The 16971-nt window shown below is 44.5% G+C and overlaps 1 protein-coding gene across 1 annotated transcript in view; it reads right to left on the reverse strand.

The window, feature by feature from the left end:
• Positions 1 to 10178: 10178 nt before the first annotated feature.
• IL12RB2 (interleukin 12 receptor subunit beta 2) overlaps positions 10179 to 16971 on the reverse strand; it is a 90068-nt gene continuing 83275 nt past the window's right edge. Inside the window, exons 15-16 of the mRNA XM_077450514.1 lie at positions 13013 to 13112; positions 10179 to 10766 (exon numbers count right to left, since the gene is read on the reverse strand). Coding sequence (XP_077306640.1) covers positions 10323 to 10766; positions 13013 to 13112 — 544 coding nt within the window. The 3' untranslated portion in view covers positions 10179 to 10322. The remainder of the gene's footprint in view (positions 10767 to 13012; positions 13113 to 16971) is intronic.

Below are 16971 nucleotides of genomic sequence, written 5' to 3' on the forward strand. Positions count from 1 at the left end.
AGTACGGAATATTTGTACATTGAAATCATATCCCCTCTCAAGCGTCTCTTCTGCAGAGAGAATAAGTTCAGAGCTCACAACCTTTCCTCATAACTAATATCCTCCAGACCCTTTATTAGCTTTGTTGCCCTTCTTTGTACTCGCTCCATTTCCAGAACATCCTTCCTGAGGACTGGTGTCCAGAACTGTAGGGCGACAAAGTGGTGTAGTGGGTAGCACTCTCACCTAGCAGCAATAGGGTCGCTGCCTGGAGTTTGCATGTTCTCCCTGTGCCTGCGTGTGTTTCCTCTGGGTACTCCGGTTTCCTCCCACACTCCAAAGACATGCTAGTAGGTTACCTTGGATTGTGGGCTCCTTGAGGGTAGGGACCGATGTGAGTGTGCAATGTACAGGGATAGGGACAATTGTAGACACTCACTCAGGTTGAACTGAATGGACTGGTGTCTTTATTCAACCTTACTAACTATGTAACTGGACAGCATACTCCAGGTGCGGCCGGACCAGAGTCTTGTAGAGCGGGAGAATTATCATTTTATCTCTGGAGTTGATCCTCTTTTTAATGCCAATATTCTATTTGCTTTGTTAGCAGAAGCTTGGCATTGTATGCCATTGCTGAGCTCATCATCTACTAGAACCCCCAGGTCCTTTTCCATCCTAGATTCCCCCCAGAGGTTCTCCCCCCAGTGTATAGTTTTCATTCATATTTTTGCCACCCAAACGCATTATTTTACATTTTTCCACATTAAACCTCATTTGCCATGTATTTGCCCATCCTAATAATTTGTTGAGATCTTCTTGCAAGTTTTCCACTTTCTGCGTAGAAGTTATTTCCCTGCTTAGCTTAGTATTGTCCGCAAATACAGAGATTGAACTGTTTATCCCATCCCCATCCTCCAGGTCGTTTATGAACAAATGAAACAGGATTGGTCCCAGCACAGAACCCTGGGGGACCCCACTACCCACCCCTGACCATTCTGAGTACTCCCCATTTATCATCACCCTCTGAACTTGCCTTTGGAGCCAGTTTCCAATCCATGTACTCACCCTATGGTCCATGCCAATGGACCTTACTTTGACAATTCCTCAAACGTTTACTGTACAAATGCTTTTGCAAAATCCAGATAGATACACCACGTCTAAGGGCCTTCCTTTATCTAGCTGGAAGCTCATCTTCTCATAAAAAGGTATTCTATTTGTCGCTACACAAAAGTAACAAATGATGCCCGGATACTAGCATTTTCAGGACAGTGACAATGAAAACCTCCATTTCTCTATTGCGGGACATGACATTTCATGTTTGAACTATGGCTTTTGGACACTAGCAAAAAAAACCTGAAGGCCCAGTTTTATTTGCCTAGTTGTTGACCTTCAGGCTCGGTTCACATTGGAACAGGCTGCAGATCACACAGGAACACTGTGCGTCCCCATTCTCTGGTTCAGGGCCAAATCTTTGCCTGAAACTGAGCTAAAGACGCACAGCGTTTCTGTGCAGTGCGCTCCGCAGCCACCCCAGAAATATGTGAGCCGGCTCCATAGAGAGCCGGTCACATTCTCCTGCTATGTGAATTGGAGGTGGAAAATCCACCTCCAATTCGTATAGGTGTGAGCCCAGCCTCGGGAGGTTTTTTTTTCCTTGGTCAACAGTTGATGATAGATTTGGGTCCGATGCTAAATCATGGAAGCCTCGCCAGTCAGCTACCAGTGGTTATTGCTAGAAGCCTGAAGTGTTGGTAATCTAACTTCCACAGCCCCCCTATGTCCCTGCAGCAATGCACCTTGATGTGTCTTTTTGTGGGCAGAAGATGGTCGTGCAAAAGGTTTCCTGTCTGGGGATTCCTGCAGAGCTTTTTGCAGATCCAGAGCTGTGGCCTCCACTGTCCCTGTCTGAAGACTCTGTGACCACACTGCGTGCAAACTGCTGCTCTTGGCATTGTTTCTTTTTAAGGCTTGAAAGCACCCTAACCAGGTCCTGGACACCCAATGACTGCCTACTTGATATGTTCCCAATTGGGAAGGACTTTGCTAAACAGTGGTCTAGCTAGTGGCCCACCTTAACAGGTAGAGCACTAGACCTGTAGAGGGTCTTCTTACTGTCCAACAGCTAGGCTCCCTCTTTAAAACCAATTCTCATTGGTGGGCCCTGCCCTTTGCCCTATTCTGTCTTTCTGCCCCTAATTTGCAGACTTCAAGAAGGGGCTAAACCACTTTAAAGGCATGTGAACACTGTCCAGAAAGCACCTGACTTGTTTGGTCTCCAAGGGATAATGCCTCTTTACACTTGGGGTTATCACAGAGCACAGAGAGTCCACCTACTATGGTGTTAGAAGTCTAAGCTAAAGCTAGCTATACATGGATCGAAAATCACCCAGAATTGAATTTTGATCCATGTATGGATAGGGTGGTAGTTGAGAAGTCAATCTACCAATTGACTTTTGCACAACCGCTCTGTCAGATTTATTTATTGTGCACAACACATTTTGTTCATTGTGGCTATCACATCTGACAGATATGTCATAAAAAGCCATTACTCGTTCTTTATAAGAACAAAGTAGTTGTATGCCTAAGAACTACTTTCTTCCTTATGGTGCCAGCCTTCCACCTCAATAAAGACATAAGTCGGGTGCACACAAGCCAAAACTGGTTGGTTTGGCAAGGACCGGAAGACTTTTGGCCCATGTGCACAGCTCCCTGTCTGACAGAAGCTGGTCTCACGACCGACTTCTGTTGAATGGGCATGCTGGAAAACCAGAATTTGATCGACAGCTGATCAGTGGGTCATGGTGAGGGTGATCCCCCTGTCAGAACACAATAGCACAGGAGAGGAGATCGCTGTACTAAGATCTTTTGTGTTAGTACAGCAATCTCCGTTTTTTTTTCCATTCAGCCCACTGGATTGAAAAAAAAAAAAAAAAAAACTTAGTGTGTACCAGGCTATAGACTTTACTTTGTTGTGCCCTCCTTCAAAGCTTCCAAGGAGATGGTTGTGACCACGCCCCGACAGTCACGAGCAATCAGAGTCTCCCTTAAAACTGCAGCTTCTATGAGGAAGACAAACTCCCTTTTTCTTTTACCATCAGGACCTCACAGGGCGCATTAAGATTCATAATTGCTAGATGCATAAGGCAACTAATCTCAAGAGCTCACACCCTAAAGGACAAAGCACCTTCTGCACTAATATGTGCTCACGCTACCAGATCAGTAGGACTACCTGAGCATTCTGACATCAAGCCCCGTTTGCCCAGCTTTGTAAGGCCACCACCTGTATGTACCTTTTTAAATGTTCCACCAGGTGGACGTCCAATCTTCTGAGGATGCAGCTATCAGCTGCAAGGTTCTTTCAGCAGCACTCTGAGATGAGTCCGTTGACCATTGTTATTGTTGGACCAGTTGGCACAGTTCTGTCTGCCCACCATAATTCATTGCTTGGGGATGTCCCAAGGTCTGTGAATATCTAGCCTGTGTCCTGTACTATATGATTAACCACTTCCCGACCGCCGCACGCCGATGTACATCGGCAGAATGGCAGGGACAGGCAAATGGGCGTACCTGTACATCCCTTTAAATTTGCCTCCGTGCCATCGTGTGCGCTGGCCGGGACCTCCATGGGTCGGATTGTGGGTCCCATGGACTTGATCGCCGCAGGGATACCCGCGATCGCCCCACGGGGAGGAAGAACGGGAAGATGCTAATGTAAACAAGCATCTCCCCATTCTGCCTAGTGACAGTGTCACTGATCTCTGCTCCCTGTCATTGGGAGCAGAGATCAGTGACTTGTCACACACAGCCACGCCCCTCACAGTTAGAAACACGCCCCAGGACACACTAAACCCTTACCCTGCCCCCTAGTGGTTAACCCCTTCACTGCCAGTGTGATTTACACAGGAATCAGTGCATTTGTATAGCACTGATTGCTGTATATATGACAATGGTCCCAAAAATGTCCGATGTGTCCGCCATAATGTTGCAGTCATGATAAAAATCGCTGATCGCCGCCATTACTAATTAAAAAAAAAGATTAATAAAAATGCCATAAAACTATTCCCCATTTTGTAAACGCTATAACTTTTGCGTAAACCAATCAATAAGCGCTTATTGCGTTTTTTTGTTTTTTTTTAAATACGTAGAAGAATACGTATCGGCCTAAACTGAGGAAAACAACATTTTTTTTATACATTTTTGGGGGTAATTTATTATAGAAAAATTTTACAAATAATGTGTTTTTTTCAAAATTGACGCTCTTTTTTGTTTATAGCGCAAAAAATAAAAACTGCAGAGGTGATCGAATACCACCAAAAGAAAGCTCTATTTGCGGGAAAAAAAGGACATAAATTTTGTTTGGGAGCCACGTCGCACAACCGCGCAATTGTCAGTTAAAGCGACGCAGTGCCGAATTGCAAAAAGTGGTCTGGTCTTTGGCCAGCCAAATGGTCCGGGGCTTAAGTGGTTAAGATAAAAATAATTTTTACTTGCCTGTTAATTAGAGGAAAAGAGATTTCATCTCCAAATACGGAAAGGTTTCTTCACAGTAAGAGCTGTGAAAATGTGGAATAGTCTCCCTGCAGAGGTGGTTCTGGCCAGCTCAGTGGATTGCTTTAACCACTTCAATACAGGGCACTTTCGCCCCCTTCCTTCCCAGCCCAATTTTCAGCTTTCATCGCTCTAGCGCTTTCAGTGACAATTGCGCGGTCATGCTACGCTGTACCCAAATTAAATTTTTATAATTTTGTTCGCACAAATAGAGCTTTATTTTGGTGTTATTTATTTACGACTCCGTTTTTTATTTTTTGCGATATAAGCGCGAAAAAAGCGGAAATTTGGAAAAAAAACAATATTTTCTTTTTTCTATTTTAAAAGAAATCCAATAAAATCAAATTTTGTCATAAATTTAAGCCAAAATGTATTCTGCTACATGTTTTTGGTAAAAAAAATTCCGTTAAGTGTATAATAATTGGTTTGTGTGATCAGGGACATATGTACGCAAATGATCATGTACATATGTGTGCAGGTGATCATTGGGACATGTGATTTTAGTGGGACATATGTGGGGGACATGTTTTTATTATTAGGGACATGTTTTTTTATTATTTGGGGACATGTATGTTTTGGGGACATGTGTGTTTTGGGGACATATGTGGGGACATTGTGTTTATACTGTGTGGTGTGTTGTGTGTTGACACTACACTGATGATCAGTGAGTAAAAAGCTGTAAAAAACAGCTCATACTCACTGATCATCAGCCGGTTGCAGCGATCTGCTCTCCTCTCCTCAGCGATGACTTCTGTGTGAGGAGAGGAGAGCCGATTGCCTAGCAACCGGCTGTTTGTTTACATCACATGACGGCCATGATTGGACACGGCCGTCATGTGATCAGGAGGGCCAATCACAGAGCCCTCCTGCCGATCTGAGATGCGGCGTGTCCGGGTGACACGAGCACATCGGGATCGCGCCGCTGCGCGATCCCGCTCCTTCTGAAGGACGTTCCTGAACGTCCTATCAGAAGTAGACGGCTCCCACCCAGCCGTACATGTGCATTGGCCAGGTGGGAAGTGGTTAAGAAAGGCCTGGATTATTTCCTAAGTGTACATAATATAACTGGGTACTGACATTTATAGGTAAAGTTGATCCAGGAAAAATCCAATTGCCTCTCGGGAGATCAGGAAGGAATTTTTTCCCCTGCTTTAGCAAATTGGATGATGCTCTTCTGGTTTTTTTTGCCTTCCTCTGGATCAACTGTGGGTATAGAATTGGGTATATGCGCTGGTATGATATTATATATATATATATATATATATATATATATATATATACACAGTGCTTTGCGAAAGTATTCGGCCCCCTTGAACTTTTCAACCTTTTGCCACATTTCAGGTTTCAAACATAAAGATATACATTTTTATTTTTTGTGAAGAATCACCAACAAGTGGGACACAATTGTGAAGTGGAACGAAATCTATTGGATTTTTGAAACTTTTTTAACTAATAAAAAAATGAAAAGTGGGGCGTGCAAAATTATTCGGCCCCCTTGCGTTAATACTTTGTAGAGCCACCTTTTGCTGCGATTACAGCTGCAAGTCGCTTGGGGTGTCTCTATCAGTTTTGCACATCGAGAGACTGAAATTCTTGCCCATTCTTCCTTGCAAAACAGCTGGAGCTCAGTGAGGTTGGATGGAGAGCGTTTGTGAACAGCAGTTTTCAGCTCTTTCCACAGATTCTCGATTGGATTCAGGTCTGGACTTTGACTTGGCCATTCTAACACCTGGATACGTTTATTTGTGAACCATTCCTTTGTAGATTTTGCTGTATGTTTGGGATCATTGTCTTGTTGGAAGATAAATCTCCGTCCCAGTTTCAGGTCTTTTGCAGACTCCAACAGGTTTTCATCCAGAATGGTCCTGTATTTGGCTGCATCCATCTTCCCCTCAATTTTAACCATCTTCCCTGTCCCTGCTGAAGAAAAGCAGGCCCAAACCATGATGCTGCCACCACCATGTTTGACAGTGGGGATGGTGTGTTGAGGGTGATGAGCTGTGTTGCTTTTATGCCAAACATATCGTTTTGCTTTGTGGGCAAAATGTTTGATTTTGGTTTCATCTGACCAGAGCACCTTCTTCCACATGTTTGGTGTGTCTTCCAGGTGGCTTGTGGCAAACTTTAGACCAGACTTTTTATGGATATCTTTGAGAAATGGCTTTCTTCTTACCACTCTTCCATAAGGGCCAGATTTGTGCAGTGTACGACTGATTGTTGTCCTATGGACAGACTCTCCCACCTCAGCTGTAGTTCTCTGCAGTTCATCCAGAGTAATCATGGGCCTCTTGGCTGCATCTCTGATCAGTCTTCTCCTTGTCTGAGCTGAAAGTTTAGAGGGACGGCCAGGTCTTGGTAGATTTGCAGTGGTCTGATACTCCTTCCATTTCAAAATGATCGCTTGCACAGTGCTCCTTGGGATGTTTAAAGCTTGGGAAATCTTTTTGTATCCAAATCCGGCTTTAAACTTCTCCACAACAGTATTACGGACCTGCCTGGTGTGTTCCTTGGTCTTCATGATGCTCTCTGCGCTCTCAACAGAACCCTGAGACTATCACAGAGCAGGTGCATTTATACAGAGACTTGATTACACACAGGTGGATTCTATTTATCACCATCAGTCATTTAGGACAACATTGGATCATTCAGAGATCCTTGCTGAACTTCTGGAGTGAGTTTGCTGCACTGAAAGTAAAGGGGCCGAATAATTTTGCACGCACCACTTTTAAGTTTTTTATTTGCTAAAAAAGTTTAAAATATCCAATAGATTTCGTTCCACTTCACAATTGTGTCCCACTTGTTGGTGATTCTTCACAAAAAATTTAAAATTTTATATCTTTATGTTTGAAGCCTGAAATGTGGCAAAAGGTTGAAAAGTTCAAGGGGGCCGAATACTTTCGCAAGGCACTGTATATATATATATATATATATATATATATATATATTTTTTTTTTTGTGGTTGAACTGGATGGACTTGTGTCTTTTTTCAACCTGACTAACTATGTAACTATGTAATTCCATATATTGGAGTACCTGATAGGACACCCTCTCCTCTATTACTTTGTTACTCTGCATTGCTTGCTAAAAAACTGAGGTGGGGTTTTAGAGGGATGCCCAGGGGGGTTTGCCAGTGTTCAATCACCTGAAGAAACCAGACTATAGTCCGGGGCCTATGAATATCAAGTCCATGTCCTGTACTCCAAGAGATGTAATTTATAGGTAAAGTGAAAAAAGCCAAAAACAAACTCTACTGGCATCCACATTATAAAACTAATCTATCTAACCCTGTGAAGCAAAAATCGCTATACATACCTTTTCTGCAGCCGATCCGGTCCGATGTTCAGCAGCAGATGCTGTGTAGAAGAGACAGCCAACAAACAGCTGAGAAATGCCTGGGAAGTGACGTCACCCATAGACTTAGACCCCTTTCACACCAAGGGCATTTTTCCAGGCGCTATAGCGTTAGAAATAGCACCTGCAACCCGCCCTACAAAAGCTGCACCATTGTGTGTAGTGTGAAAGCCCCGAGGGCTTTCACACTACAGCGGTGCGCTGGCAGGACGTCAGGGAAAAGTCCTGCTAGCAGTTTCTTTGGAGCGGTGAAGGAGCGGTGTGTTTACCGCTCCTCCACCACTGCTCCCCATTGAAATCAATGGGGCAGCGCTGTAATACCGCCGAAAAAACGCCGCTATTGCGGCGTATTGCCGGCGGTTTTAACCCTTTCTCGGCTGCTAGCAGGGGGTAAAAGCGCCCATAGGAGCTTGCTGGATTTCCATCAGGATTAACAGTTTTTTTTTTTTGCACATATAAATTAGATATAAGAAAACATTTTCAATGGTATATTTAAAGCGGTTGTAAAGGTAAAAGTTTTTACACCTTACGGAAACAAAATTGCAACTCACCCCAGCCTGTTGTTTGCTACATATCTCCAATTTCCCCCTTGGTAGATATAAATGATCTTTGTCAAAGCACCTCCTCATTGCCGATAAATCCCTGATCCCTAAATACTGGAAATCGACATCAATCCCAACAGTTGGAGAATGGCTGAGAGAAGTCAACCGCATTTTTGCAATGGGAGAAACCCTGGCTATAGCCAATGAATCAACCGAAAAATTTCACAAAACCTGATCCCCATGGGTACAGTTTAAGTACTCAGATGCTTATGATAGCCTGTCCACTGGCTGAGGGCCTCCTGACCCTAGCGCAGTGTTTCTCAATTCCAGTCCTCATGGCCCACTAACAGGTCATGTTTTCAGGATTTCCCTCAGATGAAACAGCTGGGGTAATTACTAAGGCAGTGAAACTGATCAAATCACCTGTGCAAAATAACGGAAAGCCTGAAAACATGACCTGTTAGTGGGCCATGAGGACTGGAATTGAGAAACACTGCCCTAGCGGAACGTCCAATACTGACTCTGTTTGGTCCTGCCTGGTCTTCATTAGGAAGCGAGCGAAAGACTTCCTCAATGAGGAACCGCTTGTAATACAGTCTTACTCTTCTATTATTTCTATTCTATTCTTTTCTACCCTCTCTTTGTGATCCCTTATATCCCCCCCCCCACTTACCAATCACTTAACCCCTACAGGTGTGCTGTGATGTTAGTTAGGGATATTGTACTGTGCATAAATCCGGTATCACAAACTTCTTTCTTTTTTTTTTGCAAATGATGTCTTAGCTGGTCCCAGTCCCTGAGTCATTGTATATGTGAATGCAACAGCAATAGACATCTGTATTTGTTACACAAAACCTGTTTGTTGAGATTACGATATATTGAGATTTCTTTTTTCTGTTATGCTATCTCACTTTAATAAAAAATTTGATTGGAAAAAAAAGTTTTTTCACCTTAATGCATTCTATGCATTAAGGTGAAAAAACATCTGACAGTGCCCCCCCCCCCCAGCCCCCCTGTTTTACTTACCTGACCCCTCGAAAGTCCGGCGCTCGCCTCCGACGTCCTCTTCGCTGCTCAGCCTGCCCGTTGATTGGCTGGAGTGGATGGACTGAAAGCAGAGGGATTTGGCTCTGAGGAAAGGGGTTCTCCCCTGAAACGCGTCAGCCGTTTGTGTTAAGGTATTAATCGATTCATCTGACATCAGATCTGGACATGTGGATGTTCGGTGTGATGGACCCAATTGTATTGATTATGCCTTTTATCAATACTCGTTTGTGAGTAGCCATTTTGCTATATGTTCTGTTTTTAATAAAGCTCTGTCTATGGTAATGCACTAGGTCAGTGCGCCTTCCTTTCTTGTTTTGTTTTCTCCAGTATTTGAAGACCCAATATTCTGAGGAGGGCTGCAAGACCTTTTAGACACTACCTTCTAAAACTGTCGGTATCACACTTCGAAGACCTAGACACACGAGCGCAGGAGAAGTTGTCTTTTTCTTGAAAGCAGCGCAGCCATTGGCTCGCACTGCTGTCAATCGCATTCAATGACGCGCCGTGCCGGGGGGCGGGACTGAGTGATGCAGTGAGCGGCTATAGCCGCCGGCTGTATCACGGGAGCGCGCCCGCAAGTGCTTCTCGCCATGCAAGGGAGCTCGCATTAACGTGAGAAGTACTTGCGGGGGGAAGCAGAGACAGCCGCCGAGGGACCCCAGAAGAGCAGGTTCGGGGGCCACTCTGTGCAAAACGAGCTGCACAGTGGAGGTATGTATAACAACCACTTTAATGGACCAAAAGAGCAAATACAAAAAGTTCACCGTTAGAGTTTACATGTAGTTTGAGGAATTTTTATCAAGTAATCCCTAAATAGCAATTGGAGTCTTTTTATAGTAAATTCGGAAATCATCGTCAGGAAAAGTCAAGCCTTACAGTGTCCAGTTTGATTGTTCCTGAGGCCATAACCCAGGATGGAAGGTGGAACTGTGAGTGGAACAGGTCCTCTTCACTCTTATCCTTGTACACAGTCAGAATGTTTTTGGGCAAATAGTCCACGGTAATAACGTGATTGACCAAGTAGTCTGACGTTTGCACCTTCATCTCTCCTGCTGGTTGAAAGTCTATTGACTTGTACAGATTCTGCTCTGCTTGATGCAAGCTGGGCTGTAGAATCTCTGCGTCTTCCTGAAGGTGGACATCTTTCTCCTGCTGATTTACAGTCTGTAGAGGGTTAATGGTGTATGTTGGGCAGTAGTGAAACTCTTCTTCACTGCTCAGCACCTCGATTTCCAATGTCTCCGCTTCATCGCAGTCGGAGGTGCTGGAGGCATAGCTGGGAAAGCTCATGAGTTTATTCTAGAAAAGGAAAAAAATATCAATTCCATTATTTTGGCTTTCAATTGACCTCAAAGGTTGTGGTGTTAGATTGAAGTCCAGCCTCACTTTAACCACTTGCTGACCGCACTATAGCCGAATGACGGCTACAGCGAGGTCATCCAGTTCTGGGAATCCGTCATATGATGTCCCCCTGTGATTGTGCCCACCTCGCTCTGTGATCGGCGGACACGGTTGATCACAGATTGAGGTGAAGAGCCAATCAGCTGGTCTCTTTATGACGTGATCAGCTGTGTCCAATCACAATGTAAACAGAAGCCAGTTATTGCCATTTCTTTCCTCACGCTGACAGCATGAGGAGAGCCGATAATCGGCTTGTGTAAAAGGGACATGGACACTAATAATCAGGGTCCTGATTATCCCTACAGTCCCACCAGTGCCTCCTCATCAGTGCCACCTACCAGTGCCCACCAGAGAGAAAAATGACCTGTGTGCAAAATTTTATAACAAACTGAAAACATTTTTCTCTTCAACATTTCAGCCTTTTTTTTGTTCATTTAGCAAAAAATAAAACATCCCAGTGGTGATTACCACCAGAAGTTCTATTTCTGTGGGGAAAAAAAAACTTGATATGGGTGCAGGGTTGCATGGCCGCGCAATTTTCATTCAGGGTGCGACAGCGCTGAAAATTGGCCTGAGCAGTAAGGGTGTAAAAGTGCCAGTAGGCAAGTGGTTAATTAGAACTATAGAAAAATTGTATAGAGTAGAGTAAAGGAGGGTTATAAAGCCCCTGTAAGTCTTATTTTTGCCATATTTTATCCCATTGGGGAGATTTACCTTCACTTCCTGTCCCATAGCTAAACAGAAAGTGAGAGGAGATCTCTCCATATTAAGGTGGGGGGAGGGAGAGAGAAAGAAAGAGGCATAGAGAAGGAGGGAGGGGGATGAGAAGAGGGGGAGAAAGGGAGAGAGAGTGGGAGAGGAGTGAGAGAGAGCGAAGGGGGGAGAGAGAGAGAGGGGGAGGAGAGAAAGAAGGAGGGAGAGAGAAAGAGAGGAGGAGAGAAGTGAGGGGGGGGGGGAGTGAGAGAGGGAAAGAGAGAGGGAGAGGGAAAGAGAGAGGGAGAGGGAGAGGAGAGAGAGAGAGGAGAGAGAGAGAGAGGAGAGAGAGAGAGGAGGGGTAGAGGAGTGAGACAAAGAGAGGGGGGAGAGGGAAAGAGAGAGGGGCGAGAGGGATGGGGGAGAGAGAGAAGAGGGAGAGAGAGAGAGAAGAGGAGAGAGAGAGGGGAGGGAGGGGGAAAGACAGAGAGAAGGGAGGGGGAGAGGAGGGCGAGAGAAGAGGGGGGAAAGGAGTGAGAGGGGGAGGAGAGAGAGAGAGAGAGAGAGAGAGAGAGAGAGAGAGAAAGGGGGGAAAGAGGGAGAGGAGTGGGAGAGAGAGAGAGAGGAGGGGAGAGGAGTGATAGAGAGGGGGAAGAGAGGAGTGATTTCTACAGGGCACAGTAGTAATATAGGGGCTGGAGAATCGAACCTCAGCACTAAGGCCCCATTCACACTTCAGCATTTTGCAGCTTGAAGCTCGAAGCTCCAAAACGCTGGAGGAGGAAAAAAGAATCAAATATTCTCCATGGAGACGGTTCATATCTCCAAGATTCCTTAACCACAGTCTTAAAGCAATGTTAAAGCCTTTTTTTAAATAACAAACATCTCATACTTACCTGCTCTGTGCTGTGGTTTTGCACAGAGCAGCCCCAATACTTCTCTTTTCTCAGGTCCCACGCTGGCGCTCCTGGCTCCTCCCTCCTGCCGGGGGCCCCCACCCAAGCAGACATGCTCCCGAGTCACGGCTCTGTGTGTCCATTCACACACACAGAGCCGTGGCTCGGCCTGCCCCCTCCGTATCCTTATTGGCTCACTGGCTGCCAAAACCAATCAGGAGTGCGAGTCCCTGGAGAGGCAAGGCTCTCGTAGACATCACTGGATCAAAAGGGGGCTCGGGTAAGTTTTAGGGGGGCTTCTGCACACAGAAGGTTTTTTTTGTTTTTTTTTTACCATGAAGCATAGAATGGTAAAAAAAAAAACCTTGTGCCTTTACAACTACTTTACAACTACTTTAAAGAGTGATAAGAGTGACAGCATAGGTTGCAGGATAGGAAAGTGTTATTTTCTTTAGTTTCCAGTTTTTACTCTAGTGTCAATCACTTTAAAACCTCGTAATGTTCTAATGTGTGGAAAATCTCATGCAGTTTAACAGACATGTTCTCTGTACGCACCTTGTTGGAGATGCACTCTTTTGCCCACTCGCAGTTGGCTGGATCGGGGACCGCTTTGGTGCATACATTTGGTAGAATTTTTGAGAGCAACATAAGTAACCTAGCATAAAAAGAAAAAAAAATACAATTAATTCCACAACCAACATTTATAAGATCTAAAAAGGTCACGGTAAAATGTCAGGTACTATCACAATTTTTTAGTTTTTTTTTTTAATTTCCCATAGTATGTCGTAGCCTCAGCTGTCATATACAAGTTTTAGGGGGGAGGTTAGAAAGTAGCAGTGCCACCCACTTGTAACAATCCAAAATAAAATATCCCCGAAGAAGAAGGACTCTTGCAATCCCCGATACGAGTTGGATTGCCCTGTTGATTACAAATATATTTCATGCTGCACTTTACTGAGTGGAGCTTCTATTTTCCTCCTAATCTTTCCTCCATATTGCAATTCCTACGAATTTTAGAGCTGACTGCTAACCTCCACATAACCTCCACAATAAAATACAGCACACTGAACTGTCTATTGCTCCTCACCATTACAAATATACTGTAGTGTATATACAAGTAGTAGCATTTAAGCTAAGGGTAGGGTCACATCTGTGTGGGTGGTTTCCGCTGCGGGTCCGGGGCTCTTCCCGCAGCCACAACCACCCACACAGAAAAACACTGGAATTGTCCTATTGGCACGCCTCCGGCACTGGAAATCGTTCCCGCACTGGGAATCACGCCCTCTTCACTCCTCTCCTGTGCATACTGCTCATCATCATACACTCCTCTCCTGTACATATAGCTCACCATTATACCCTCCTCACCCCTCTCCTGAACATACTGCTCACCATCATACTCTCCTCACTCCTCTCCTGTACATACTGCTCACCATCATGCCCTCCTTACTCCTCTCCTATACATATTGCTCACCGTCATACTCTCCTCACTCCTCTCCTGTACATACTGCTCACCATCATGCCCTCCTTACTCCTCTCCTATACATATTGCTCACCGTCATACTCTCCTCACTCCTCTCCTGTACATACTGCTCACCATCATGCCCTCCTTACTCCTCTCCTATACATATTGCTCACCGTCATACTCTCCTCACTCCTCTCCTGTACATACTGCTCACCATCATGCCCTCCTTACTCCTCTCCTATACATATTGCTCACCATCATACTCTCCTCACTCCTCTCCTGTACATACTGCTCACCATCATGCCCTCCTTACTCCTCTCCTATACATATTGCTCACCGTCATACTCTCCTCACTCCTCTTCCATACATACTGCTCACCGTCATACCCTCCCCACTCCTCTCCTGTACATACTTCTCACCATCATACCCTCCACACTCCTCTCCTGCACATACTGCTCACCATCATACCCTCCACACTCCTCTCATATACATATTGCTCACCATCGCACTCTCCTCACTCCTCTTCCATACATACTGCTTACCATCATACCCTGCTCACTCCTCTCCTGTAATTACTGCTCACCATCATACCTTCCACACTCCTCTCCTGTACATACTGCTCACCATCATACCCCCAACACTCCTCTCCTGTACATACTGCTCACCATCATACCAACAACACTCCTCTCCTGTACATACTGCTCACCATCATACCCCCAACACTCCTCTCCTGTACATACTGCTGACCATCATACACCCAACACTCCTCTCCTGTACGTAATGCTCACCATCATACCCCCAACACTCCTCTCCTGTACATAATGCTCACCATCATAGCCTCCTCACTCCTTTCCTGCCTGCCAGAACACTTCTTTACCATTGTTTGTAATAGCTCCAACTTTGCCAGCCCTGGAACAAGCATACTTTAAGTTTGTAATTAAAAATTTAGTTTAGATAAATATTTGTCAAGTATTTCTCAAGATACAAACTCAAGAGGACTATATTTTCATCTCATAGGCCTTCTGCTGTAAGAAAATATTGTCTATGGTTTTATGGTGGGGGAAGCCTTTTCAAGTCTATAATTGTCCATGTGAAAAGTTGGATACCTGGTTCTGTGCAGTAAAAGGGCTAAATGGTCACAATTCATTTCCCAGTATCTAAGCATCTCACTCATGGGCCACTGTGAAAAAAAATGAATAGAAGGTGCCTATGCCATTTATCCATTTCAAATTCTTTACTCTTATCTGTTGTCTGCTCCTCTATCAGACTTGGTATAAAATGTCCTTTGTGTAGATGACATGAAAGGTGTGCCGAGTAAAAAAAATAAAATAAATTTTTCATCATTTTTTATGGAAATACAATTAATTATTTTAATAGCAATTTTTTTGCAGAGACATTGTAAAACCACATGTGTTCTGGTAATCTGTCCATGTTCTGACATGTTAGGTGGTTACTCAGACCCACAATGACTCAGTGAACCCAGTACAACCTCCAGGTGATTTATTATGAAACTTATTTTACAGGAAACCTATACTGTGTTTTTAGTGAGCACACACTGTATGTTGAGCTGTCATAATGTTTACCCTAAAGAGGAACTTTATTTCCCCTACATTTTATTTATTTTACCTCTTACCTTGTCTGTCGTATTATCCTAAAAAAAAACAACCTACACAGCACTTTAGTAGTCCTTGCTGATCCATTGCTGCACACCAGGTTCCACACCGCCTTCTTCCTTACTGACTTCATCAGGAGCCGGCTGTCTCTTCCTGGTTCAGGCAGCAGGCCCCCTGATGAAGAGTCAGCAGGTCCACATTCCTTATGCCACTGTGTTGAAGATGATGCCTCCTGGGATTTACACCTCACATATTCCAGGAGGCATCAGCTTCAACACAGTGGTAAGAGGATGGCGGACCTTGTGGTGCGTCATCAGGGGGCCTTCAGCCTTAACCAGGAAGAGACAGCCAGCTCCCGATGAAGTCAGAAAGGCTTGAAGAACTAGGTAGAAATAGAGGCAAGGAGCAAGGTGTAGCATTCATTTTTTATTATTTTTTGTTAAAAGCCATATTGGAAAACAAAAGTCTTTTCAGATTATGTTGCTTTGTAGGGGAAAAAAAGTTTTTAGTTTATGAGGAAAGCTCAGTTTTAAAGTGCATGTAAAGCAAAAACCTCTGTTTTTTTTTTAGTTTTAGATATGGTAGAGAAGGGAGATTTCTCTTCACTTCCTGTCCCTGAAGAACAGCAGGAAATGAGAGGAAATATCTACCTAGTGAACACAATTCCCATCCTAAAGAGTTGTCACAGGGACAGGTGTCTTCACTGGATGTTTTTTCTTTACCGCTGTCTTGTCCCGATGACAACTCGTGTTTGGATTTTTCCATCACTTTCTTGCTAGATAGAGAGAATCTCCCCAGCGAGGACACAAAAAAAAACCCATCCTGACAAACACGGTTCAAGCCTTCCGTACAAAACTAAAAGTAAATTTCTTTTAGTAACATTTGACAAAGAGTAGAAAATACAATATATTGGGGGGTATTTGCTAAAACTGGTGCACTCAGAATCTGGTGCAGTTGTACATACAGTGTTTCCCTGAAAATAAGACCTACCTGGAAATTAAGACCTATCGTGATTTTCTAGGATGGCTGCAATATAAGCCCTACCCTGAAAATAAGCCCTAGTTAAAGTCCTTGTAAAATCATGTAATCCATCCTGTAAAAGGATTATATAATGGTCCAGTGTGTCTTTATGTTAACATTATTGTAGAAAGTACCTTATTTACAGCTCCGCTGGGCACTCATGTAACTCACCGAAGCTCTCCTCCTCTCCTCCCACCTGACGTAGGCGACCCCTCCCTCTACAGTGCTCGGAGCGGGGCTGAAGTCAGCAGGGTTCTCGACCCCTCCCTCTGCAGTGTTCGGAACGGGACCCCTCCCTCAGCAGTGCTCAAAACGGGGCTGACATCAGCAGGGATCTCGGCTCCTCCCTCAGCAGTGCTCGGAGTAGGGCTGACGTCAGCGGGGATCTTGGCCCCTCCATCTGCAATGCTCAGAGCGGG

This window comes from Lithobates pipiens, unplaced genomic scaffold (genome assembly GCF_037356315.1).
Source record: "Lithobates pipiens isolate NorthernLeopardFrog02 unplaced genomic scaffold, aLitPip1_a1.2 Scaffold_23, whole genome shotgun sequence".
Taxonomy (NCBI): Eukaryota; Metazoa; Chordata; class Amphibia; order Anura; family Ranidae; genus Lithobates; species Lithobates pipiens.